The sequence below is a fragment of the Cucumis sativus genome, chromosome 4 (assembly GCF_000004075.3).
Source record: "Cucumis sativus cultivar 9930 chromosome 4, Cucumber_9930_V3, whole genome shotgun sequence".
Lineage (NCBI taxonomy): Eukaryota > Viridiplantae > Streptophyta > Magnoliopsida > Cucurbitales > Cucurbitaceae > Cucumis > Cucumis sativus.
In genome coordinates this window covers 26,445,627-26,472,744 of record NC_026658.2, presented here as the reverse complement: position 1 = coordinate 26,472,744, position 27,118 = coordinate 26,445,627, and the positions used below count along the sequence as shown (strand labels likewise).

At 37.9% G+C, this 27,118-nt stretch overlaps 1 protein-coding gene across 5 annotated transcripts; it reads right to left on the bottom strand.

The window, feature by feature from the left end:
- Positions 1 to 798: 798 nt before the first annotated feature.
- On the bottom strand, positions 799 to 26,867 carry LOC101210375. 5 transcript variants are annotated; one of them, XM_031884867.1, is made up of 10 exons: positions 26,851 to 26,867; positions 26,146 to 26,421; positions 23,906 to 24,133; positions 23,664 to 23,785; positions 15,840 to 15,900; positions 15,583 to 15,723; positions 15,295 to 15,402; positions 1,570 to 1,798; positions 1,231 to 1,482; positions 799 to 1,141 (listed from the first exon to the last, which is right to left on the bottom strand). In XM_031884867.1, the coding sequence occupies exons 2-10, from the start codon at positions 26,317 to 26,319 to the stop codon at positions 1,059 to 1,061; spliced, it is 1,398 nt and encodes a 465-aa protein (XP_031740727.1). In that variant the 5' UTR covers positions 26,320 to 26,421; positions 26,851 to 26,867; the 3' UTR covers positions 799 to 1,058. The 5 variants fall into 5 exon arrangements, with proteins under 5 accessions (XP_031740727.1, XP_031740726.1, XP_031740728.1 ...); XM_031884866.1 differs by lacking the exon at positions 26,851 to 26,867 and adding an exon at positions 26,651 to 26,760; XM_031884868.1 differs by lacking the exon at positions 26,851 to 26,867 and having other exon boundaries at positions 1,321 to 1,482; positions 26,146 to 26,630.
- Between the last annotated feature and the right edge of the window lie 251 nt (positions 26,868 to 27,118).

Sequence of the window (27,118 nt, the reverse complement as noted above, 5' to 3'; positions counted from 1 at the left end):
TTTAACTGTTTTTCCTGTTCTTTACCCTTTTAAATTTCATGTTAAAATTTAAACTTTATTAAATATATTTATTCAAAAACTTATTTTCTCACTAAAAATATTGTCAATATTGTTTACACATCCAACACATCTCATGATAAAATGAACTTAACTTTAAAATATTGCATTTTACATCCAACACATCTAAAAATATTGTCAAGATTGTTTACCCATCCAAAACATTTGCACTGTAAATTAACTTAAAACAATAAATGTTGACTAATTACTAATTTCATGATAAAATATTTACTAATTAAACTTAATGAAAAATAAATTTAAGCAAAATTTAAATTTAAACTGTCAGGTAACAACTAGGTCATATCGTTTCAAGCCTAAATTCCAACTAGCATAGAGTAAATGTCTTCTTCTAATATTTTTTATTCAATGTCTTTGACTGTTTGGTAAAGAATTTGAAAACAGAAATTTGAAACCAATGAATTAAATAGAAACAAAGCTCACAAATTATATTTCATTTGTAAACTAGTTATAACTACTCACTAGAAATTAAATTAGTTGATAACAAATTTTTAGTAATTTGTTTAGTAAATGGTCAAAAATGGCAAAGTAAACAAAATACACTTCATTGCTTAAGTAAACAAAATACACTTCATGCCAAAAGCAATGAATCCTTGGTTTGTCTTTCTTTGATATAATCCTACATTTAATATTTAAAACTTAAAATTTAAATGATAGATAAAAAAAGAATATTTTTAAAAATTTAGCAAAATAAATTAAAATATTTACAAATTATAGTGCAAATTTTTAAATTCTATCGCCGATAGTCTTTTATAACTAATAGAATTTGCTATAGATTATAAATATTTTTGTAAAATTTGCTATTTTTGAAAATTCTCCTGAAAAAAAGCAAAATACTTCAAAATTTACACTATATTCATTATAGAATTTGAAAATAATCTTCAAAAAAATAATTGTCTAGTAAAAGACAGAAACTAAGAATATAAAACAACTGCACACCGGCCTAACATATCCAGCCACAAGAAGAAGAGTGAAAACGCCGGTTAGTCACGCTTGCATTTGCGGACGCACTTCCTGCAAGACAAAGTGGCCACATAACCAATTCCCAGCAAAGCGAGAAGGAGTACTGCAATATAGAAAGTAAATTGACCATCACTACTCGTACCTGGTTTTATTTGTATAGAATTTCAATTCATAGCACATTTCATAACTTACACGTCAAAGTACTATAAAACAAAATTGCCAGGCGATATCGGACAATCCATCCCAAATGGACTTCCAGAAGACAATGCCTCTGATACTCACCCGTACTATTACTGGACAAGTACTCGTTGTTTCCTGGACGCAATGAACTCAAAGGGATATCTACACCTACCACAGTGAGTCCGTTCGTATCCCGCACTTCCATTTTTATTCTTACAGGACTTGCACCCCAATCAATTTCAACGACTCCAAAATTTGGTTGGCCTAAAAGGAACCGACAATTTGTACACAAAAGAGAGGCGAAACAGTAAAGAACATCTAAACTAAATATTAAGCGAGTGGCATGCATACCGAACGTGCAGGAGTTGTATCTGCATTTGCTTTTCATAACTCTCATTGTAGATGGCGTCAACCACGCAAGAAACCTCACTAAAAATTGTAATGGTCGCGGAACAACCCTTTCAACTGCTTGGGTAAGACCACTTGAGGTTATGTCAAATAGCGGATATTCGACAGCACAATCAGAGCGTGAAATTTCTCCAAAATGAACGTCTCCGCTTATGAAGAGAACACCTTTTCTCTTGATCCATACAAAGACAGAAGGAAAAGACAATGCATATAAGAGAACAAAATAGATCATGGAGTATTCATCTTGACAAGAAATTATCACAAGCACAAGGATTAGAGCTAAGTCTACATCAAATAATATGTTCTTTTTTTTCGATAAGAAACAATTTCCTTGATGAATGAAATATCCCAAGTGCACAAAAGGGAAAAACCAAAAGGGATGTCACCCATATACAGTAGAGATACTTCAATGTGATATGTAAATTAGGTTTAGCCTCTACTACTTCAAATTGGCAACAATATAATACCTGTAATTAAAAGTTTGTAAGGAGGTGCCTAAGAGAAGTAATGGGATTGTGAACTTCTGAGTTGTGAACTCCTAGGCCTGTAATGTAAAGAGTTAATAAGACATAAAATTGATGTTTATTTAGTTGTGGGTGTTAGACTTGATAGTATGGGGTTCCATCTCAAAACCAACTGGCAATGAGAGGAGTAGCCCATCTACATCTTATATGGAGTATGAGTTCCCTTGGTTTTTTCCAATCAAAAGCTTCAGTTTGTGGTTGAAGGCAAATTTAATTATATATCACCAACACTCCCCCTCACTTGTGGGCTTGAAATATTTGAAGGGCCCAACAAGTGGAAATCGATTTTAATTGGGGAGGAAACAACAATGCAGGGGCTTGAACACATGACCTTCCTGGACTACCTACTCTAATACCATATTAAATTGTCAACTCACCTAAAAGCTTAAGTTGGTGGTTGAAGGCAAATTTAATTATATATCATCAACAGTAGGACCTCTCTAACAGCCCATTAATAGTTGAGCTTTGGGTTTGTTGCACTTCGGATTTGTTATTTTTCCTTTTTCTCGGGTAAAATGGCCCAAAGTCCATCAATGAGAAGTTTCTTGCTGTGGGGCATGGGTGTATCCCTGATTTCTAACTTCCTCAATTGTATTCTATGAAATGGTTGTGGAATATTTCCTTTCTATTAGAGTTAACCTGCTGTGGGTTGCAAGAGTTTTTCTCACAGACCATCTGTATATGAAAGTCAAGGGTTTCTCGGTTTTGTTTGCAAACGAGGCACAGGGCTAAAAGGAAAAAGGCTGGATTTTGAAACTTGATCTTGAGAAAGCTTTTGACCATCTAAATTGGAACTTTTTAGAAAAGGTTTTCTCATAAAAACCTTAGTCCTAAATGGACAGCATGGATGCTAGGTTGCTTAAAAACCCAAAATTCTCCATTTTCATTAATGGGAAGTGATGTAAACCATAGTTAGTTAGTTAGTTAAAATCCTTAATTAGTTAAAGAACAGCTGTAATCAATAACTAACCAAAACAGTTAGACACCCACTTGTAACTAACTTGTAACTAACCTTGAAATATCAATATATAACAATCTCCTAGCCTGAAAAAAGGCAGAGAATTCATTTGAGGAATTTAATCCTAACTTTGAATTACAAAGCCAAGAGGTCGAATAGCAGCCTCTCGAGGTATTCGTCAAGGGAACCCCCTTTCACCTTTTTTATTTCTTCTAGTAAGCGAGGTTCTAGGATCAATCATAAACAAACTTCACATTAATGGACGGTTTGAAGGTTCTTGTTGGCAAGGATAAGATCCATCTCCCGTTGCTCCAATTCGCCGATAACACACTCCTTTTCTGTAAGTATTATGGTTCCATTGCAGCCCCTTTGTCTCATTTATTAAAGTTGGGATCTTTTAAATGGATTGCTGAAGCTCAAGAAGCTTTCATAAAGTTGCAACAAGCAATGATGACTCTGCCGGTTTTGGCACTACCAGATTTTAATATACCCTTTGAAGTTGAAACAGATGCCTTGGGATATGGAGTGGGAGCAGTCCTAATGCAGAATAAGAGGCCAATTGCTTTCTATAGCCACACATTAGCCATGTGGGATCGTGCCAAACCAGTCTATGAGAAGGAGTTAATGGCAGTCGTGTTGGCAGTACAACGTTGGTGACCTTATCTATTAGGAAGAACATTTATAGTCAAGACTGATCAGCACTCTCTTAAATTTCTGCTTGAACAGAGAGTGATACAGCCACAATATCAGAAATGGATTGCAAAATTACTTGGGTACTCATTCGAAGTGGTTTATAAGCCCGGTTTAGAGAATAAGGCAGCAGATGCCCTGTCTCGAGTACCACCTACTGTACACCTCAACCAACTAACAACCCCTATTTTGATTGATTTGAAGGTGATAAGGGAGGAGGTTGAAAAGGATGAACGATTGAAGGAGATAGTTAGCAAGATATAGAGAGAAGAAGTAAAAAGCTATATTTTACAACAAGGGATGCTCCAGTACAAAGGAAGATTGGTGGTGATTGCAAAGAACTCTTCCTTAATCCCTACTATTATGCACACTTACCATGATTCTGTCCTTGGGGGCCATTCAGGGTTCTTAAGAACTTACAAGAGGTTGACCAGAGAACGATTTTGGGAAGGTATGTGATAGAACACTGATATAGTGTTTCTATTTATTGATATTTGCAACGGAATTACAATCTCAAAGCAGTAAAAGAAAATATAAAGAACCCTAACCCCTTGCCCTTCCTCTCTTTCAAGGAATATTGCAGCCTTAATTCTTCACCCCTCTTCTCCCTCCCAACAGACTCCTATTTATATTCCATACCCAACTCCTATTTATACTCTAACTAACTTTCTCTCTCCATAACAAACTCCTACTTATGCTCTATTATTTTATTATGGAGCATCTACTAACAATATTAAAACTAAGGCTATTCTCCTAGCACGTGCGGTTAACCTTGCTTCTTCTTCCTTCTACTGTACTGGTGTATAATTGGGGGTCTATCATTACATTCCCTTTCCAAATGCACACTTGTCCTCAAGGTGAAAATTCGGAAATTTCTTCTGAAAGTCTTCATACTCCTCCCAAGATGCATCCTGAGGTGGTAGCCCTTGCCATTTAATCAGTACCTCCCACATTCCTTCCTTGTTCTTCGAATACCCATATATCTCCTCCGGAATAGCCAACCACTCATAGTTTTCATTTAAACAGGCCATTTCTTATGGTTTCAACATGGTGTGATTTCCCACCATCTTTCTAAGTTGCGAGACATGAAAGACTGGGTGAATACATGACGATTTCGGTAGTTGGAGCTTGTATGCTACCAGTCATATTCGTTCTGTAACTTCAAATGGCCCAAAAAACTTTGGGGACAGTTTCTCATTCTTTTTCTTACGGAAGGAAGATTGCCTGTATGGCCTAATTTTTAAAAACACCATGTCACCAACCTTGTATTCCACATCTCTTCTCTTCAATTCTGCATTCCTTTTCATTTTATCTTGAGCCACTCAAAGGTGTTCCTTCAATACTTCCAAGACTTCATCCCTTGCCTTGAGTTGTTCATCTAACAGGAAGTTAGATGTGCTTTGATCCCCATAGTATATTAACGGAGGAGGTGTGCGACCGTATACAGCCTGAAAAGGAGTGATTCCCAATGACCGGTGGAAGGTGGTATTGTACCAATACTCCGCCCAGTTTAGCCATTTTGCCCATTCCTTTGGTTTCTCACTACAGAAACATCTTAAATATGTTTCCACGCTCCTGTTGACCACTTCGGTCTGACCATCTGTTTGTGGGTGATATGCCGTGCTTCTATTTAATTTAGTGCCAGCCAATTTGAACATTCCTTTCCAAAAACTGCTCACTAATACCTTATCTCTATCCGATACGATGGATTTAGGAAATCCGTGTAGACGCACAATCTCTTTAACAAATATTTCTGCTACAGTTTTCGCTGTGAAAGGATGTTTGAGGGCAAGGAAATAACCATATTTGCTGAACCTATCGACCACTACAAATATAGTTTCAAAGCCACCTGATTTCGGCAACCCCTCAATGAAGTCCATTGAGATATCACTCCAAATGTTGGTGGGAACTTCCAATGGCAGTAATAGCCCAGCCGGGGTTAAAGCCAAGGATTTATTCTTCTGACAAATAAGACATTCATCACAGTACCTTTTGATGTCAGTTTTCATTCCGGCCCAATATAACTCTCCAGTAATTCTCTTATAAGTTCTTAGAAACCCAGAATGTCCACCTATCACAGAATCATGATAAGTATACAGTATGGCTGGAATCAAAGTTGATGACTGAGATAACACCAACCTGTCCTTGTACCTTAGCATTCCGTGTCTGATAGAAAATTTTCTTTCAGTATTCTCCTCCCCTGATTGTAGTTCATCCCATACTTTGCGAAGTCTGGTATCTTCTTCCACTTCCTTCTTGACTACTAATAAGTCTATTAATGTTGGTGCCGTCAAGCTACTGAATTGAACCGCTGAAGGTACACGGGATAGGGCGTCAGCGGCTTTATTCTCTAGTCCTGGTTTGTATTGTACTTCAAAAGAGTATCCCAATAGCTTGGCTACCCACTTTTGGTACTGAGGTTGAATTACTCTCTGCTCTAGTAAAAACTTCAATGACTTCTGGTCAGTCCTTACTATGAATGGTTTTCCGAGTAAATACGGTCTCCATCTCTGTACAGCCATGACTGCGGCCATTAATTCTCTTTCATAGACTGGCTTTACTCTGTCCCTTACTGCCAAGGTGTGGCTGAAGTAGGCAATCAGTTTCTTGGCTTGCATTAACACAACTCCTATGCCATACCCCGATGCATCCGTTTCCAATTCAAAGGTGCTACTGAAATGTGGCAATGCTAAGACCGGTAGAGTCATCATAGCTTGTTGCAGCCTTTGAAAAGCTTCTTCTGAATCGTCAGTCCAATTGAACCCTCCTTTCTTCACTAACTGAGTTAAAGGAGCTGCCATTGATCCATAATGTTGGACGAACTTTCGGTAATATCCTGTCAAGCCCAGGAACCCGCAAACTTCTCTTATATTTGTAGGTGTAGGCCATTCTTTAATTGCTCTTATCTTTTCCGGATCGACCTCAACTCCTTGAGCTGATATGATGTGGCCTAGGTAATCCACGCGTTCTTGTGCAAAGCTACACTTCTTTCGATTAGCATAGAGTTCGTTTCTTCTTAGGATTTCCAGTGCTAGTCCAAGATGTGTGAGATGTACCTCTAAGTTTTCGCTATAGATCAAAATATCATCGAAGAACACCAATATGAACTTCCTTAGATATGGCTTAAATACCGTGTTCATCAAAGACTGGAAAGTTGAGGGGGCATTAGTTAATCCGAAGGGCATGACTAAGAATTCATAATGTCCTTCGTGTGTACGAAATGCTGTCTTTTCGATATCTCCACTTGCCATCCTAATTTGATGATACCCAGCTTTCAAGTCAATCTTTGAAAACCATCTAGCTCCATTCAACTCGTCGAATATCTCCTCAATAACTGGAATGGGAAACTTATCGGGTATAGTCACGCTGTTTAAGACTCTATAATCCACGAAGAATCTCCAGCTTCCATCCTTCTTCCGTACTAACAGAACCGGGCTGGAATATGGGCTATTACTTGGGCGAATAACCCCTGAACTCAGCATCTCTTCCACCAATCTCTCCATCTCTGCCTTTTGTTGGTATCCATAGCGATACGGCCTCACATTTACCGGGGTCAGTTCCTTGTTTCAAATAGATATGATGCTCAATACTTCTTCGTGGAGGTAGAGTCTCCGGCCATGTAAAAACATCTTCGAATTTCTTCAGGACAACTGAATCTGCCTCGTCCACCGTTAGAATTTCCTCAATTCCATTATCTTCTGAGGGCTCATACATTGTCTCCATTGCTCGGCACTCAATTAAGAATCCTTGGTCAAAATCCTTCCATGACTTAATCATATTCTTGAGACCAACCATGGCTTTGGTTAAGCTGGGGTCTCCTTTGATTTTCACTTTCTTCCCGTTGTGTAGAAAAGTCATGGTCAAGTTTTTCCAATCCACTTCCGTCACGCCCAATGAATACAACCACTGCATTCCTAGTACTCCATCTACTCCTCCCAACTCAAGTGGTAAGAAGTTCGCTTCCACTTTCCATCCATCCAGTTCTAGCTCGATGCCTTCACAAATTCCTTTCCCCTTCACAGCTGCTGACCCGAGCCCAAAATCACTCCATAGTGTGAAGGTAGTCTTCGTCGGTAAAACTCAGTTCCTGCACCACATTGTTCGAGATGAAGTTATGGGTTGCTCCACAATCTATTAGGATAATTACTTCTCTATCCTTAATCTTTCCTCTCACCTTCATCGTTCCGGGATTCGTCAGCCCCACCACTGAATTTATGGAAAGTTCAACGATAGCCTGATCTTCTGGATTTATCTCGACACAGTTCAATTCTGTCTCATCCCATTCCGCTTCCTCCACAATTTCATATTCCTCATCCTCCTTCACCACATACATTCTTAGTTCCCTTTGCTCCCTTCCTCTACATCGATGTCCATGAAAGTACTTTTCATTACAGCGAAAGCAAAGTCCCTTCTCTTTTCGGGCTTGAAATTCTGCATCGGGTAGTCTCTTCGCCGGGCCTTCTTTCTTAACTTCTCCAGCCGTTGTTCGTAATGTCACCGTCCTCATTGGAAATATGGTATTTCCCTGGTTCTCACTGTTATTCATCGCTGCACTACTCTTGATGATTGAAGAGTTTGGAGGGGGGTATTTACCCTTGGCATAACCGTTTAGGTTCGCCTCCTTGCGAATGATCTCCCGGTTCTCCACGAGTTGAGCTGCGTGCATCATCTCGGCCAAACCAACCAGTTTACAAAAAACTACCTCAGCTTTGATCCACGGAAACAGTCCATTCATAAACGTCTCCTCTACCACACGATCTTGCAGGTCGGCGAGTGGTGCCATCAACCTATCGAACTCATTGTGATATTCTTCCACTGTGGTCTGCTGTTTAATCCTTAAGAATTGCCCACAGATGGATCCTTCTCTCGACGATCGAAACCGCACCAGCAATCTCTCCTTAAGATTGTGCCATCCTGTAAACTTATCGCGTTCTTCTTGTGCTCGGTACCAGTTTAACGCTGGGCCTTCAAAACTGATGGTCGCCACCAAAACCTTCTCTGCATCACTCAGTTTGTGAATTTGGAAGTACCGGTCGGCGCGGAACAACCACGAATCCGGATCCTCGCCATTCAATACTGGCATTTCGACCTTCTTAAATTTGTCTCTCTCATTCACACCCTCTTCGTCCTCAGTCCTCCTCTCCTTTGTTTCATTCTCACCTCTCCTACTTGTCGAACTTTCTCCTTCATTACTTTTTCTGCATCCAGTTTCTTGTGCGCCGTAGTCTGCCAACTTCTCACTGGTTGTCGTCCGTTCTTTCGCAATGGAATCCATGAGTATCATCAGTATTTGATGCGTCTTTTCAGTTTGATGACTGATCGCTGTTAAGCTTTCTTCGATCGCTGGAATTTTACTCACTTCTTTCTTCATCAGCAACATTTCCTGATCGTAAGCTTCCATTCTCTCTTCCGATCGCGTGTTAACCATGGTTTTCTCCTTGCCCAGATTCGACAGCTCTGATACCAATTTGATAGAACACTGATATAGTGTTTCTATTTATTGATATTTGCAACGGAATTACAATCTCAAAGCAGTAAAAGAAAATATAAAGAACCCTAACCCCTTGCCCTTCCTCTCTTTCAAGGAATATTGCAGCCTTAATTCTTCACCCCTTTCTCCCTCCCAACTGACTCCTATTTATATTCCATACCCAACTCCTATTTATACTCTAACTAACTTTCTCTCTCCATAACCACTCCTACTTATGCTCTATTATTTTATTATGGAGCATCTACTAACAATATTAAAACTAAGGCTATTCTCCTAGCACGTGCGGTTAACCTTCTTCTTTTTCCTTCTACTGTACTGGTGTATAATTGGGGGTCTATCAGTATGAAGTCTGAAATACAGAAGTATTTTGTGAAGAGTGTACTATTTGTCAGCGAAATAAGGCATCAGCACTCACACCTGCAGGGTTATTAGTTACACTGGAAATACCAAGTAGAGTATGTGAAGATATCTCTATGAAATTCCTTGAAGGATTGCCCAAATCCTTGGGATATGAAGTGATATTGGTGGTGGTGGATCGCTTTAGTAAATACGCTCACTTCCTAGGCCTCAAGCATCCTTTTGATGCCAAGATTATGGCAGAATTATTTGTGAAGGAGATAGTAAGGTTGCATGGCTTTCCGCAATCAATTGTTTCTAACTGTGATAAGATTTTTCTGAGTAATTTTTGGAGAGAACTATTTCGTTTGGTAGGCACTGAATTGAACCGGAGCACCACTTATCATCCTCAAACGGATGGTCAAACAGAGGTTGTTAACAGATCAGTGGAGATTTACCTACGTTGCTTCTGTGGGGAGTGACCGAAAGAATGGATGAAATGGATTCCTTGGGCTGAATATTGGTAATACTACATACCAACAATCTTTGTGATGTAATATAGAATAAAGCTATGGTTAAACAGCTGTAGTTAGTTAGTAAAACAGTTTAAACAGTTAAACTGTTTAACAGTTAAGGCTGTTTCATAAACAGTTATTTCAACTAATTGTAACTACTTACAAATTCTCAATAAATACCCCTTATCTTAGCCATTATTGGCAGAGAATTCTTTTGAAAAATCAATCCAACTTTGAATTACATCAAATTGGTATCAGAGCAGCCCCGATTCTTGGGACGGAATGGCTGGCCGAAGAGTTAACAACCCTGCCACGGGGGAAAACCGTGTGCAAGAAGCGGCGGAGGAAATCACCGTTCTCTCTCCAAAGACATCAACAGTTCGCTTGCTGGCTGTTGAAGAATCTTTGGGAGATCTCCACAACAAATTTGATAGGTTGATGGAAAGTGTCGAACTGTTAAACCGAAGAGGAGAATTCCCACAGCCACCACCACGGAATGAAATTAACTTCCAAAACGACCAACGTTTTGGTGAAGCAAGAGGCCGGCGAGCAAGGGGATACGTTAGAAACATGAACAATCCACGAGGACTTCAAAGAAGGAGACCTGGTTACGCTATACAGCAACAGATTGATGAAGACTTTCAAGAAGATCAAGAAGCTTGGCAAGAAACCCAAGAAGATGATTCTTCAAGCGGGGATGAACAAGGAAACATGTGGAACTTCAATGATGAAGCACGAGCAGGAAGAAATAACCAAAGAATTGAGGCCAGAAGAGGAGAATACCACGATTATAAGATGAAGATTGATCTTCCCATGTATGATGGCAAACGAAACATAGAAGCATTCTTGGACTGGATAAAGAGTACTGAAAACTTCTTCAACTACATGGATACGCCTGAACGCAAGAAAGTCCACCTAGTAGCCTTAAAATTAAGGGCTGGTGCATCAGCTTGGTGGGATCAGTTAGAAATCAATAGACAAAGATGCGGGAAACAACCGGTTCGCTCATGGGAAAAGATGAAAAAATTGTTGAAGGCAAGATTCTTACCACCAAACTGCGAACAAACTTTATACAATCAGTACCAAAACTGCCGCCAAGGTGTCCGGACAGTAGCTGAGTACATTGAAGAATTCCACCGCCTGAGTGCAAGAACAAACCTAAGTGAGAACGAACAGCATCAGATTGCAAGGTTCATTGGCGGATTACGATTCGATATCAAGGAAAAGGTAAAGTTACAGCCCTTTCGCTTCTTGTCGGAAGCTATTTCTCTTGCGGAGACAGTAGAGGAAATGATCACAGCACGATTGAAGAACTCTAACAGAAAGATTACATGGGAGACGAACTCCACCAAGAAGCAACCTTACAACAGGAGGACGGAGGAACAGCCAGCAACATCAGTGGCTGAGAAGGGTAAAGAGTTCGATACTCAAGAGGCAAGCAAAAAGAAAGAAGGAGCAGGCAGGGGGAAGAGTCTAAACAATTACACTCGCCCGTCCTTAGGGAAGTGTTTTCGATGTGGTGAACCTGGCCACTTATCCAACAAATGCCCCCAAAGGAAAACAATAGCACTAGCTGAAGATGAAGGCAGTGATATGAGTAAAGAAAACAAAGAAGATGAAAAAGAAGTATCAAACACCGAGCAAAAGATCAACGACACATTGGTTGAGGTGGAAATGAATCTTCAAACCGTCAAAGAACTTGAAGCGAATAATAAAGAAAATGTGATTCTGGAAGGATTTTCTTCAAAAGTTTATTCTTTTGAAATTGATTCTTTGAAGACGGCTTTAAATGAGATTGAAGGGAACGTCTTTTTTGGGTTTATGGCCGATGGAGAGATTCATCTTTTAGTGGCCATATTTGATTTTTTGTCTCGATTTTATCCCTTCGATCACAATATTTTTGTCCAAAATGTAGGAGGTTGGTTTGGTCATACTCCATTGCACCAGATGGATTTCAACTTTCATGACAAACTCGGGACGAGTTTGATGCTAAGGGGGTGGAATGATGTAATATAGAATAAAGCTATGGTTAAACAGCTGTAGTTAGTTAGTAAAACAGTTTAAACAGTTAAACTGTTTAACAGTTAAGGCTGTTTCATAAACAGTTATTTCAACTAATTGTAACTACTTACAAATTCTCAATAAATACCCCTTATCTTAGCCATTATTGGCAGAGAATTCTTTTGAAAAATCAATCCAACTTTGAATTACATCACTTTGGGAGTGTCACCTTTTCAAGCTATATATGGCCGCACACCACCAGCCCTTATATACAATGGAGACCGGGAAACTCCAAATTCCACCCTAGATGAGCAACTTAAAGAAAGAGATGTAGCTTTGGGTGCTTTGAAAGATCATTTACGAATAGCACAAGAAAAGATGAAGAGTTATGCAAATATGAAGGGAAGACATGTAGAATTTAAAGAGGGAGACATGGTGTTCTTAAAAATCAGACCCTATAGACAGGTTTCTATGAGGAAGAGAAGGAATGAGAAACTGTCACCTAAATATTTCGGTCCTTACCAAATTCTGAAAAGAATTGGCCCTTTAGTGTATAAGTTGGAATTACCTACTTCAGCAACTATTCATCCTGTTTTCCATATTGCACAGCTGAAGAGAGCCTTCAGAGAGGGCATAAATAAGGAAGAATTGGTACCATTTTTTACTTAGAATCACGAGTGGCTAGCTGTACCTGATGAGGTCTATGGATACCAAAAGAATGAGAAAGGAGCTTGGGGAGTTCTGATGAGCTGGAAAGGGTTGTCGCGTCATGAGGCAACTTGGGAAAATTATGATGATTTCCAACAGTCCTTCCCTAATTTCCACCTTGAGGACAAGGTGAAACTAGACCGGGAATGCAATATTAGACCACCCATAATCCACCAGTACAGTACAAGGAAGAATATTAAAGAAAAGAAGTGGGAGAATGAATTAGTTAGGGACGTAACAGCATAAGGGGGGACCACAATGAGTGGGGAAGGAAATATAAATAGAAAGTGGAAGAGAGAGAGAGGCAGCTTTTTGGTGAAGAAACATTTATGTATATTCTTGAAAGAGAGTAACAGAGAGGGGAGAGAGAATTCATCGAATTGGATATCTTATTCAATTCAATCTTCATATTGTAATTTCCTTTATTATCATTACAGTGAGATTTCATATTCTATATTACTATGTTGGAGTATTTGTGTTTCAACAGTTTGAAAGAGGATGAAATGGCAGAATTTCAATCTTTATTATCCTCCTTGAAAAAGTTGAATGATTCTGAAGATTATAGATTTTGGTCCATTGACTTCCTTGGCAGGTTCACTGTTAAGGCTCTTTCAGCTCACCTAAAAACTGCCTCCCCAATGGACAAACATTTATTTACAGCTATATGAAAATCAAGCAGCCAACAGAGAATTAATGTCCTGATCTGGATTATGGTTTTCGAGTCCCTCGACAGCTCAGAAACCTTGCAAAGGAAATCCCCTAATAAATGCCTTCTTCCTTTGATTTGTCCTTTATGTATAAAGGCTAATGAGGATCTTCTTCATCTCTCTATGCCCTGCTCCTTTTCATCCTTCTGATGGGGTAGGATTTTCTCTTTGTTCAATTTTGATTTGAGTTTTTTATGGATCCCTAAGTGCAAATGTGCCTCAGCAACTGGCGGCCCGTCTCTATCCAAGAAATCATGTTTAATAAGGGAAAACTTGTCTAAAGCTCTCCTCACAGTATTATGGTTCGAGTGTAATCAACTAATTTTCCATGACAAGGAAAGACCAAGGGCAGAAATTGTTTGTTCCGTAGAACATAGTGCAGCAGCTTGGTGCTCCTTGAATAAGGAGTTTGAAAGTTATTCCATTCAAGAAATTTGCCTCAACTGGACTGCTTCTCTCTCTCAACCAGCATTTTAGTTCATGTTTCAGTTTGCAGATTATTCGGTTTGAAAGATTCTTACAGCAGGCCTCTTTCTGTGTTTTGAAGTCTTGGTGGATTACTGCATTTTTAGCCTTAGAACTTTTATGTTTTTATGTTTTTGGCCTTCTCAGGTGTTAGATTTTCTTCTGGTTTTTAATTTTCTTCTGGGCCCTTTGGATTAACTTGGACATTAATTAATTTTAGAAAGTTCTGTTTTTGTATGCTTGGGATATGATGATTGGCGCAAAGGGAGTGTCAAACTAGTTGAGATATTTGGGTGCACCTCCCAATCCCCCAATTTTCCAAATTTAGACTTCTTTATTACTCTCATTGTATAACTCTCTTGTACTCTGAGTGCTTATTAATAAAGAAGTTTGTCTCGTTTCAAAAAAAAAAAGTTAAATGTTTCTCTTGCAATCTTCTTCTACCTCTTCCATATTTTCCTGGTTTTGTTAAGAAGACCCACAAACTCTTTGAGCCAATCAAGTCGGTCAAATGTCCCCTAATAATTTAATCCGCCGAAAAAAAAATGGCATTAAAATTTAATGGTGTTCCTTATATATTTTAATAGATAAACCAATCAAAGAGTAAATGTGTTCATAAACAATATAGACTACATCATTTGTATTTTTTTTAAAAAAAATAACTTTATTTATAATTTTTTATGTTAAGGATTAAAGCGTTAGAAATTTAAACTACTAAATTATTGCAAACAATAGTTCAGGGACAAATTCTTCCAAAAAGTTTTAAATTATAAACTATGGAGATTTCTCTATTTTATTTTTCCATTTTATTTTTCCATTTGGTTTGCAGTTTGTTATTTAGTGGTGTTTGACGACTTGAGTAATTTGAGAGAGTTGGGTTAGGTGGGTGAAAAAACCAATCCCCTATTTGATTCGCCAATAATTAAAGAGGTTTATTAACTTGCTATTGGCATAAACTCACGTTTCTCACATCGTTATTATTAGAATTAGTGAGCTTAGCCCATTCGGAGTTTGCTCTAATTTACCATAAATATGTTTTCCTTTTTTATCTCTTTGTACTATTCTATTTAGGGTTTAGGGTTTATCACGTAAGCCTTGATTTTGTGTTTATTGCTTTCAATAGTTATTCGTGTCAGCTCCCCCAATAACGTTTCAACAATTATTACTAACTCAACTCAAACTCATTCTTTTTATAGCTAACCAAACGTCCCCTTGAAGAGCAATGATGCTTGTGTAAAAAGTAGGATCAGAGGTGTGCATGACAGATTTTTACCTTGCTATCTGCAATCAACTTGAAAAGGAGATCTCTTTCCTTTGGGAAACGTCCCCAAGACTCCAAATAGAACAACGGTCTGGTGGTTGCAGAAAGATTTGATATAACCTAAATTGTAGAATACCAGTCACATGTACTCATAAAAATAAAGCTTACAACTACTACACTATGTTACCCAAGGAAGATAAGATTTCTCATGATAAGATTTAATGCGAAATGAGTGTAAGAGTAGATTTACAGAAAAAGTGCACAGGCTAGAGGCTTGTACACAAAGTATGCTTGAGACACCTGAATGGATGACCCAATTATTGTTACTGCCGACTCTGGCCCCTTAAGCTCCCTCTTCAGCCATGTCCATTGAGCAGTACCCAAAATAGTTCCATCACTAAACAGCGGATCACGGTGATATCTAGTATCTAATAGGATAACCTAGAAAAATTCAGGTGACAAACATATTTGATGAAGGATAAATATATAATACAAACATCATTAAAATCAAATTATGAAGATGAGAATCATCGAAAGATCACCAAGCTAAGTTGTACCTTAATTTGTTTACCTACAGGGCCGAACATATATGATGCATACACACCATGCTGCTTGCGCCTAGAATGGTAGATGTGTGGTTAGGAATTTAACAGAAAATATCTACTAAGAAGTAAATTAACAATTCAAGTATGACAGTGCTATAAAAATCAATTTATCTTCTCGTCACTGGTGCGTTACTCAACTCCCTGTGAAAGTTTGTATCTTGCCCAAAATAAATAAATAATAATTTATCACAACAAAATGCCAAGGTCTAAGGCTAACCCAACAATAAAGTACACAATTGTTTTTCCAATTTAATATACAATTCATTATCTATTAATCTTGTACCATTCCTTTCTCCTTTCTATTTTACTATTACACTCGTCCCCTTCTTCTCTCACTCTCTTTCTCTCTCCTTCTCTCTCTAATAAGTCACACACACACAGTAGCATGGGTAGTGTTGCTTAGCAAACTGACAAATAATGTCCCTAGATGGACAAGAAATGCCATACGAGTCTCATTGAATAATTTGAAATTATCACTCTTTTCTTTTCTTTTTTAATGAGATATAAGATCGTTCGTTAAGGAAATAAAAAGAGACTAATACTCAAAGGTACAAAATCCAAGACAAGTAAACAAAAAGAAAGAAGAAAAAAAGAAAAGCAGCAATGAAACCATAATATGTGTCCCATGAACAAGACCAAAAACCGAGAAACCAGAAACCCAAAAGTAAATTCTGAACTGTTGACTAGAGTTATTAATGGTATTAGATTAGCCTTTATTAGTAAACCTCATTAATTTAAGAATACAAAGTACAATTGTGAACTGGACCAAATTTAAAGAGAACCTCATTAATACTATGGTGCAATGCAGTCAAGGCTTTATTAGTAGAAATTTGGTTTGAAAAGAATCAACGCGTTTTCCACAATAAGACTTCAGTATGATCTAATCGCTTTGAGTATGCACATTTAAATGCTTCATCATGGTGCTCCATGGTCAAAGAATTCCATGATTATTCCACACAAGATATTCATCTCAACTGACAGGCAAGCCTTTATTGATTAGTCATTTTGAATCCAGCAAACGAGAGTTAGGAAAGGGCCCTGTTTTTTGCCCGTTTTAGATTTGTATGTAGTCTTTTGTTCATGAAATGATGTTGATGTAAAGGTCTTATGTTTTCAACCATTTTATTATCTTTGTTTTTGTTTTTAGATATGATGAGGACGCTAGGGGGTGTCAATCTAGTTGAGATGTCCGGGTGTGTCTACTGATCCCTAGTTCTTTAATTGCTCAATGTATAACCTCTTGTATTTTGAGCTCAGACTCATTATCTAATATATGAGATTCGTTTCCCAGAGATTGTCTTAAGGAGTCCTACCCATCGACTCGTCATGTTTCTAAGGTTCCCCTTCGTGTGTTTGGGTGTACCGCTTATGTCCATAATTTTGGCCCTAATCAAACCAAATTTACCCCTCGGGCTCAGGCATGTGTGTTTGTTGGGTATCCCCCTCACCAACGTGGTTATAAATGTTTTCACCCACCATCCAGAAAATACTTTGTCACTATGGATGTTACTTTCTGTGAGGATCGACCCTACTTTCCCGTTAGCCATCTTCAGGGGGAGAGTGTGAGTGAAGAGTCTAACAACACCTTTGAATTCATCGAACCCACTCCTAGTGTCGTGTCTAACATCATTCCTCATTCCATAGTCCTACCCACAAACCAAGTCCCCTGGAAAACGTACTACAGGAGGAATCACAAAAAGGAAGTCGGTTCCCCTACTAGTCAGCCGCCGGCTCCAGTCCAAGACTCTGAACCTCCTCGAGATCAAGGTATGGAAAACCCTACTGAACCCTGTACTAAGAATATGATAAGTGAGAATGACAGGTCTAATGTTGCTGTTCTTGAAAACGTGGAAGAAAAGGACAGTGGTGATGAGATTGAGGTCAGAATAGAAACCCGTAATAATGAAGCGGAACAGGGTCATACAGGAAAATCAGATGAGTATGATTCCTCTCTTGACATTCCCATTGCTCTGAGAAAAGGCACCAGGTCTTGTACTAAACACCCCATTTGCAATTATGTTTCCTACGATAAGTCTCTCTCCTCAGTTCAGAGCTTTTACAGCAAGCCTTGACTCTACCATAATACCAAAAGATATCTACACTGCTTTAAAGTATCCTGAATGGAAGAATGCTGTCATGGAAGAGATGAAAGCTCTTGAAAAGAATAGTACTTGGGACATTTGTACTCTACCTAAGGGACACAAAACTGTGGGATGCAAATGGGTGTTCTCTCTCAAATACAAAGCTGATGGTACTCTTGACAGACACAAGGCAAGGTTAGTTGCGAAGGGATTTACTCAAACCTATGGTATTGACTATTCAGAAACTTTTTCTCCAGTTGCTAAGTTGAATACTATTAGAGTTCTGTTATCTGTTGCTGTGAACAAAGATTGGCCTCTATATCAGCTGGATGTTAAGAATGCCTTTTTGAATGGAGACCTCGTAGAGGAAGTCTACATGAGCCCTCCGCCTGGATTTGAAGCCCAGTTTGGTCAGCATGTGTGTAAACTCCAGAAATCTATATATGGTCTGAAACAGTCTCCCAGAGCATGGTTTGACAGATTCACTACCTTTGTCAAGTCCCAAGGGTACAGGCAGGGACACTCTGATCATACTTTATTTACAAAGGTTTCCAAAACAGGAAAGATTGCTGTTCTAATAGTTTATGTGGATGACATTGTTTTGACTGGAGATGATCAGGCAGAAATCAGTCAACTAAAGCAGAGAATGGGCGATGAGTTTGAAATCAAGGATTTGGGAAATTTGAAATATTTCCTTGGAATGGAGGTGGCCAGATCTAAAGAAGGTATCTCCGTATCTCAAAGAAAATACATCCTTGATTTGTTAACCGAGACAGGTATGTTAGGATGTCGTCCCACTGACACTCCTATTGAATTCAACTGCAAACTAGGAAACTCTGATGATCAAGTTCCAGTTGATAAAGAACAGTATCAACGCCTCGTGGGTAAATTAATTTACTTATCTCATACTCGTCCTGATATTTCCTTTGCTGTGAGTGTTGTCAGCCAGTTTATGCAGACCCCTAATGAGGAACACATGAAAGCTGTCAACAGAATCTTGAGATACTTAAAATCAACACCTGGTAAAGGGCTGATGTTTAGAAAAACAGACAGAAAGACCATTGAGGCATACACTGACTCGGATTGGGCAGGATCTGTTGTTGACAGAAAATCTACCTCTGGTTATTGTACCTTTGTTTGGGGCAATCTTGTAACTTGGAGGAGTAAGAAGCAAAGTGTTGTGGCCAGGAGCAGCGCTGAGGCTGAATACAGAGCTATGAGTTTAGGAATATGTGAGGAAATTTGGCTTCAGAAAGTTTTGACAGATCTTCATCAGGAATGTGAGACACCATTGAAGCTTTTCTGTGATAATAAAGCCGCTATTAGTATTGCTAACAACCCTGTTCAACATGATAGAACTAAACATGTTGAGATTGATCGACATTTTATCAAAGAAAAACTTGACAGTGGGAGCATATGCATTCCGTACATCCCTTCGAGTCAACAGGTTGCTGATGTTCTTACCAAAGGGCTTCTCAGACCAAACTTCGACTTCTGCGTTAGCAAGTTGGGCCTCATTGATATTTACGTCCCAACTTGAGGGGGAGTGTTGGAATTCTTTCCTTTTTTTCTAGGCTTTTTCCTTGTTAGAATCCTAGAATAATTATGGAAAGATTATGGGAATGTATTCCTTATTTTCCTAAATCTTTTCCTTTTTTATTCCATTGTGTACTCTATTTATTCTCCCTTGTACCTATTGTTTTATTCATTAGAAAATAATAACAACAAACAATCGTGGTTTTTCTCCCGGTACTCGGGTTTCCACGTAAATTGGTGTGAACTCGTTGTCTCTCTTTTCAATACAAAGAAATACAGCCTTCTTAAAGAAAAAAAAGGAATTAATGGGCTTGAACTTGCTAAATTCATTGAGACCCATTTGTTAGAGTGGCTGGAAAGTAACTTGAAAATGGACTGAAATTGCCTGAAGCTCATTGGTAATTCTAAGGAAGATGGTGTATGGGCCATGAAATTGAATTGGGGATGGGGTCATAAAGTTAACTGTGGGCTTAGCCCATTGGAGAGGAAGAGCTTCAAATTAAAATGCAAGTGGCATGGAAATAGGCTCAGGGAATTGCAGCTGGTTAATTGGGGTCACTTGCCGTGTGAGAAGAATGAAGATTGGGGAAGTTCTTGGAGTCTGGGGCTGTCTAAAGGGTTGAATGCAAGTGAAATTATTACAACCCAATGGAATTTCAAGGCAAAGCTAAAGGAAATTTCTTTTGAGAAGGCAGGGGTCTGGTAGAGAATTCAAAGTTCATATTTTGTAAGCACGCCTTGAGGACAAGGTGTCTTCGAAGGGCGGAGTAATGTAAGGACCCTAGATAGGAAAATAGTGGACTATTAGGAGAAAATGAAAATGGTTGTTAGTGAGGTCATATTAGTAAATAGATAGTAAGTTGGTTAGGTCTTTTTGTTATAAATAGTAGGAGAGGGGTTGGGGAGAGGTGTGAAGAATTTTGTAGAGATTTTGATGTAATAAGAATAAGGCTAAAAGAAAGCTATAGTTAGTTAGAGTAGAAGACAGTTGTAGTTAGTTAAAACAGTTAAATACTTAACTGTTTCATAAACAGCTTTCTTGTAACTACTTTGTAACAAACTTACAAAACCTTAATAAATACCACATCTCTTAGCCATTATTGGCAGAGATTTAATTTGGAAAAAAACATCCAACTTTGAATTACATCAGATTCTCTTGTAAGGGAACCTTGGGAGAGTCTAGCCCTCTCGAAAGGCTAGGGTTACTTGTTACTTGTTCTTATGATCTTTTAATATATATTTCATAACCGAATGTTCTTTTAAGAGTTCTTGAGTTCATCTTTTCTTCTTGAGATAATACTTGTTAGGTGGGATCCTAACAAAAGAACTCGAAGTTTTTAGCATTCAGGAGATTAGCTTAAATAGGAGGGCTTTTTATTTTTCCAGATTGTTAGTTCTTCTTATAGTTGTTGTATTTTGGTTGTTTGTCTGTATTTCTTTTTTTTTTCGGATTTACCTCTTGTAGTTATTTTGTATAGGCTGATATGTTCTCTCAGGGCTCTTTGTATGGGGTGGGAGCGGATTTGGCTCGTATTTGATTAATTGTTCGAGTTGACGATAGTTAATTGAAGGAGATGATGCGGGCTTGGGGTGTCAACCTAGTAGAAATGTCCGAGTGCGTCTACAAATCCTCGGTCCCTCTATTTGTGTGTTGTATAATTCGCTTGTACTTTGAGCACTAGTCTTGATTTTATTAATAAAATTTAAGACTCGTGCCCTTTTCAAAAAAAAGGATACAACCAATACAATACAATATCTACAAGAAAGGAAATGATCAACATTCCCCCACAAGCTGGTGATATCAGCCATTTCTAGTTTGTCAATCAAGCTGTTGAATTGCCACTTCGGAAGGGGAAGGCCTTTAGTTAACACATCTGCAATTTGTTCTGTTGTTGGAAGGTACGATATGCATATTACTCCCGAATCGATATTTTCCTTTATAAAGTGTTTATCGACTTCAATATGTTTCGTCCTACCATGAAAGACTCAATTGTGGCCAATGGAAATATGTGCCTTGTTATCACAATAAATGCGCATGGGCATTGTATGAGTGAATCTCAATTCTTCCAACAGTCTTCTTATCCATATACTCCCACAAACACCATGGCTAAAGTTCTAAATTCTACTTATGCACTACTCCTTCCAACCTGCTTTTTACTTCTCCAAGTAACTCGATTTCCTCCATCAAAGGCGCAGTAACCAAAAGTAGATCTTCCCTCAGTCGTGCTGCTTGCCCAATCAGCATCAGTGTAAACTTCAACGTTGAAATGATCCTGTCTTTTAAACAATATGCCTTTTCCTGGAGTACCTTTCAAATATCTTAGGATTCTATAAACTGCATCAAAGTGAGCTAGCTCAGGAGCATGCATGAACTGACTTACCATACTCACTGCAAAAGCGATGTCAAGACGTGTGTGAGAAAGATGTATGAGGCTCCCCACAAATCTCTAGTACTTTTCTCTATCCTATATCATTTTCGGTTGCAGCTTCCAATTTCACATTCTGCTCAATGGGAGTTTATGCTACCTTGCAACCAAGTAAATCTGTCTCTTTTAGCAGAACAAGAATACACTTCCTTTGGTTGACAGGAATGCAACTTTGGACGTGGAAAACCCTATGCCTAGGAAGTATTTTGAAGTTCCCAGGTCTTTGAATTGAAAATCATCAGCTAACTTTTTCCTCAAGAGAGTCAGTCATGTCTCACCTTTGCCTATAAGAATGATATCATCCAACATAAACTATCAAAATCATAACCTTGTCATTTCCTGTATGTTTATAGAACATTGTATAATCGGCTTGACTTTGACTGTATCCATAGCTTGTGACTGCTTTTTCGAAGCGTTCAAACCAAGCTCTAGGAGACTGTCTAAGGCCGTATAGTGCTCTCTTTAACTTGCACACTTTGTTAATCTCGAGATCCATCTAAAAACCAAGTGGCAAGTCCATAAATACTTCTTCAAGTTTTCCATTGAGAAAGGCATTCTTAACATCCAGTTGATATAGACCAATCAAAGTTAACTGTAGCAGAGAGCAAAATTTTGGTAGAATTGATTTTAGAAACTAGAGCAAATGTTTCTTGATAATCAACTCCATAGGTCTAAATAGACCTCTTAGCAACCAATGTGGCTTTGAACCTTTCAAAACTACCATCAGCTTCACATTTTACCGTGAACACCCACTTGCATCCAATTGTTTTCTTATCTTTGGGTAGTTCAACTATGTCCCATGTGCAATTTTGTTTCAACGCATTCATCATTGCTAATTTCCAATTCAAATCATTCTAGGTCTCTTACATATTTTTTGGAGCAAACATGTTGGTATGGACCCAAAGGCTTTATGTCTGTCAGACAATCTATGATAAGACGATAGTTTGCAATGGGATATTTGACACAATTACAGGTACCTTTTGTAGGGAAAATTGAAATATCAAGATCAAAGACATCAGGTAAGGACTTATAAGAAGAAGAACTTAGAGAATTAGAAGAAATAGGAGAATGTTTGTTACTGCTCCGATACCATCTTAAATCATCAATTCAACCCAAAAGCTTAAACTGATGGGTGAAGGCAAATTTAAAATAATATTTAACAAAATGCATAATGCCAACAAAAAATTTAAATATCAACACCAACTTTCTAATATCAGTTAATGGAAGAAAGTATTACGATGTAATCAAATATACGGAATAAGCTGCAAGATTAATATTATTGAGGAAAAGAATAGTCAGTCGGTCCACGGTCAATCTGATGAATCAGCAATACCTGGCAGCTGATGTGTTGCCACCACGTAAACTCTATCTCAGGTTTAAAAAGGAAAATTCCAGAATATCTCAGCTGTACAAGACTTCAAGTCAGTCGCATTCTCCAATGGCTTGGTTACGCATTGCACAAGTTTGCTATATTGTTGTATTGTTTCTCTTATTTTATTATGATTTATCATTCTTTTAACCCGTATATAAACAGTGAGATTTTCCTCAGTCGATAAGGAAGAAAGTTGTGAATTCCGAATAATATACATTCTAAGAGAGAAATTCCCCATTTCATCTTTTCTTCTTTTATTTTAAGCTATTGATTGATATGGAGAAATAATAATAAGATAACCAAAGAAGCACAACCTTTAGGTTAGACAAATAATAAGTAGAAGTAGAAAACGAACTCCCACCTTGGACTATCAAGAGGTTCGTCTAAAAAATCAAGGAGAAGCTTCTGATTAGTGACCTTCTCGGTAAATTCCTTTCCAGCATCATTTAATCCATAATCATGGTCATCCCAGACACCGATTACCTAAAACAACAAAATGCAACTGACTAAAAATCAAAGGCACCCACCCACTTCTTAAAATTTTAGTCATTTAAAAATCAAATAATGTAATAAACTTTTAGATGAACTTAATGGGTCTGGCACCTTGGTCCTCTGTCTAAGCCGAGAATAGCCTGGAATTGTCTTGCCCTTATTGTATTTGAGCATCATTTCCTGCTTAGATGAAGGAATGAAACGTGGAACATTTTTCCACGGTCCTACCGTCCTTTCTCGACCAAATAATTTGAATGGACGCCTAATGTCTCCATAGATGTTATCACCAAGCCAAATGAAAACATGTGGGTCAAAGTTGATTATGGAGTTCCAGATTGGCTGCAAAAAGAACAACTCCATGTAAAGTGTTATTCCTTTTTTTCAACAATAATTCCATTAAGATAATGAAAAGATATAAAGTGTCAAAGAATACATTAGTAAATCTAAGAATCTACGTAACCTAAGTATCACGAGGTGCACCTGTGAATTTCAACTAGGTTGAACACCTAGTAGTACCTTGTTAGTGAGGAATTTCGTCGTTGCCTACGAACTCTTCACTAAGCAAATGTATTTATATTTTCATGGAACCTACTACTAACTCTACAATTGATTCTTTGGGAATATCTAGATATTTAGATAACTGTTAAACTCGAATGGTAACCAAAGAGGAATTTTTGTGTGTCGTAATTTTTATATGCAAAGAAACTTAAAGAACATGAAATTTAAAAGGATAAACTCAATGAAAATGGGTCTAGTCTAGATATTGGGGATCATCTTGTTTTTCTTAGTTATTCATTGACTTAAAACAATGAAATGCTTACTAGTTATTTCTTAGCATATGCAACCTAAAAGCCTAGAATTGCACACCTTTATTCATGATTAGTTTCTTAATCAATTCTAATTGCTTACTTTGATTGGGTTCTTAAATCATACATGTTAGCTATTATAGCAAAATTTGTCTTCACCTAATAGCTTAAGCTTTTGTATTGAATCGGTGATTTAAGATGATATTAGAGAATATCATATGGTCCAGGGAAGTCCTATGTTCAAGCCATTGCAAAAAAATTGTATGAGTGCTATTTGATGACATTTTAGTACAGTCGTGGGATAGAAGAACATGTCAAGCATTTACGCATAATCCTCTCTGTTCTTCGGGAAAATCAGCCTTTTGTTAATCGAGCCAAGTGCCAGTTTGCTAGAGAAAGGGTGGCGTATCTTGGACATCTAATTTCCAGCAAGGAAGTCGAAGTTGATCTAGAAAAGTTGAGGGCTATGTTTGAGTGGCATGTTCCAACATCTATCAAGGAAGTCCGTGGTTTTCTTGGATTACTGGTTATTACTGAAAAATTGTGAACAATTATGACAGCTTAGTGTCACAGTCATACTTGTCTAGGGCGTTGTTTGCCTATGACCGTATGCCCAAATACCTCCAATTTATCTTATCTTTATGTTTTGTATTTAGTTTAGCTAGTTGCTTTCCATTTTAAGTCATAAAGCTTGAGTGTAACATTTCGACATTTTCATATGCAAGTCTACCAGAGCTAAAAATGTTCAAAATGTACTATAGGGGAGGCATAATCGTTAATCCCCGCCCAAACATTGTCGCAATCTTTGCAAGCAAACCTTTTCCCTTGCAACTGACAGTTGTTGCATATTGTAACGTTGATTTCAATGAACTTCTTTCTTTCTCACGTTTTCTAAGACATTTTCTCAAGAATGTGACGGGAGACTGAATCATACATGAGTTTGTCCGCGGTTTTTAAATTTTGATCGACTGACTTGTTGACAGGTTCGAACATGTACCGCACAATCACTCGTCTGAAGTTGAAAGGTTGCGATTGTGACACCTAGCAGCTCCATTGAGCAATTTATCTAAAAAGGGAGATATTGAATGGAACGAAAAGGCTCAAGTGGCGTTTGATAGATTGAAGAATGCTATGGTTGCATTACATAAATTAGCACTACCAATTTGTTCACAACCATTTGAAATTGAAACTGATTCGTCAAGGTTTGGTATTGGTGCGGTTCTCCTTCAATCCAAGAGGCTGATTGCTTATTTCGCTCATGTTTTATCTATTAGAGATCGTGTGAAACCAGTTTATGAGCAAGAACTTATGGCCGTACAACGCTTTCGTCCTTGTTTGCTTGGCCAGAAATTTGTGGTTAAAACATGACTGCGGCTCGAATCTTGAACTTTTTCCACCAATTTTTTCATTCTCGAATCTTGCCACTGTCATTCTTCAGCTTCAAGTTTGTGTTCTTCAAGTTTGGTTGCAGCTAATCGGCAAGGTCTGTTTTCTGACATTCATTGAAGAGGAAATAACAAACAAACAAGCAAGCAAAACAAAAACCTGAGGAGCGTCCTGGTTGGCGCATGATCCAAACGCGATCCTGGATACCACAGGCTGAGTCTCCATCAATTGCTCCGGTTGTGAAGCACTGCTGCTAGAAAAAAGAAATCCAGTTACCGCCACTCCCGCCACAATGAAAACCCGCCACCAGCTCCATCTTGCCTCGTTGCCCATCTATGTATTTTTTTTCCCTCCTGATGGAAGCAGAATTTGTTTGGTAATGGCAGAAGATGCTTGAACCAATGATATAGATAGGTGAATCGATCTCGTATTCTCCTATAAAAACAAACAAATAATCTTGGAAACACCCATGATTCAGGAAGCTCATGCCCTGATAAAAAACATAATCGTATGAAATAATTAATTTGGAAACTTGTTTAGATGTTAAGAATTCATGGTAAAAACCAACGGACACAAACTCCTTGAACCGTTTCCCTCATAAATCAAACTATTTACGAAAATAATAAAGAAAAACACTGATATACACAATTACGCTTCTATTTACCTAGTTTTCTATCACTCTACTAATAGATTTATTAGTTTTTATCAACAAAGTTTTTCATTCGTTTCTATCCCGACAGATTTATATGCACGATAGCTGCATTTAAGAATTTCAAAAGACCATTCTAATGAATGAAATGGTGGATTAATTGTTGGTTCATAAATCATAATTGATGTTTAAATTTAATAAATAAATCTTCTCACACTCGAATGTTTTGGTGCTGAAATTTTCCGGTAGAGTGAAAAACGAAATGAAGGATGGTTGAGGTATTATTTAAAAAGACATGATTAATGTTCTAAATTTAAAACCCTCTCTTCCACATTTTTGTCCAATTTTTACAAAAAAAAATTATAATAATAGAACACGAATGTGATAAATTTAAGAGTGATATTCTCTAATATTTTTATAATTTTCATATGATGGACCTATAATTGCCGAATGATTTATAGTTGCATGTTTATTTAGATATTT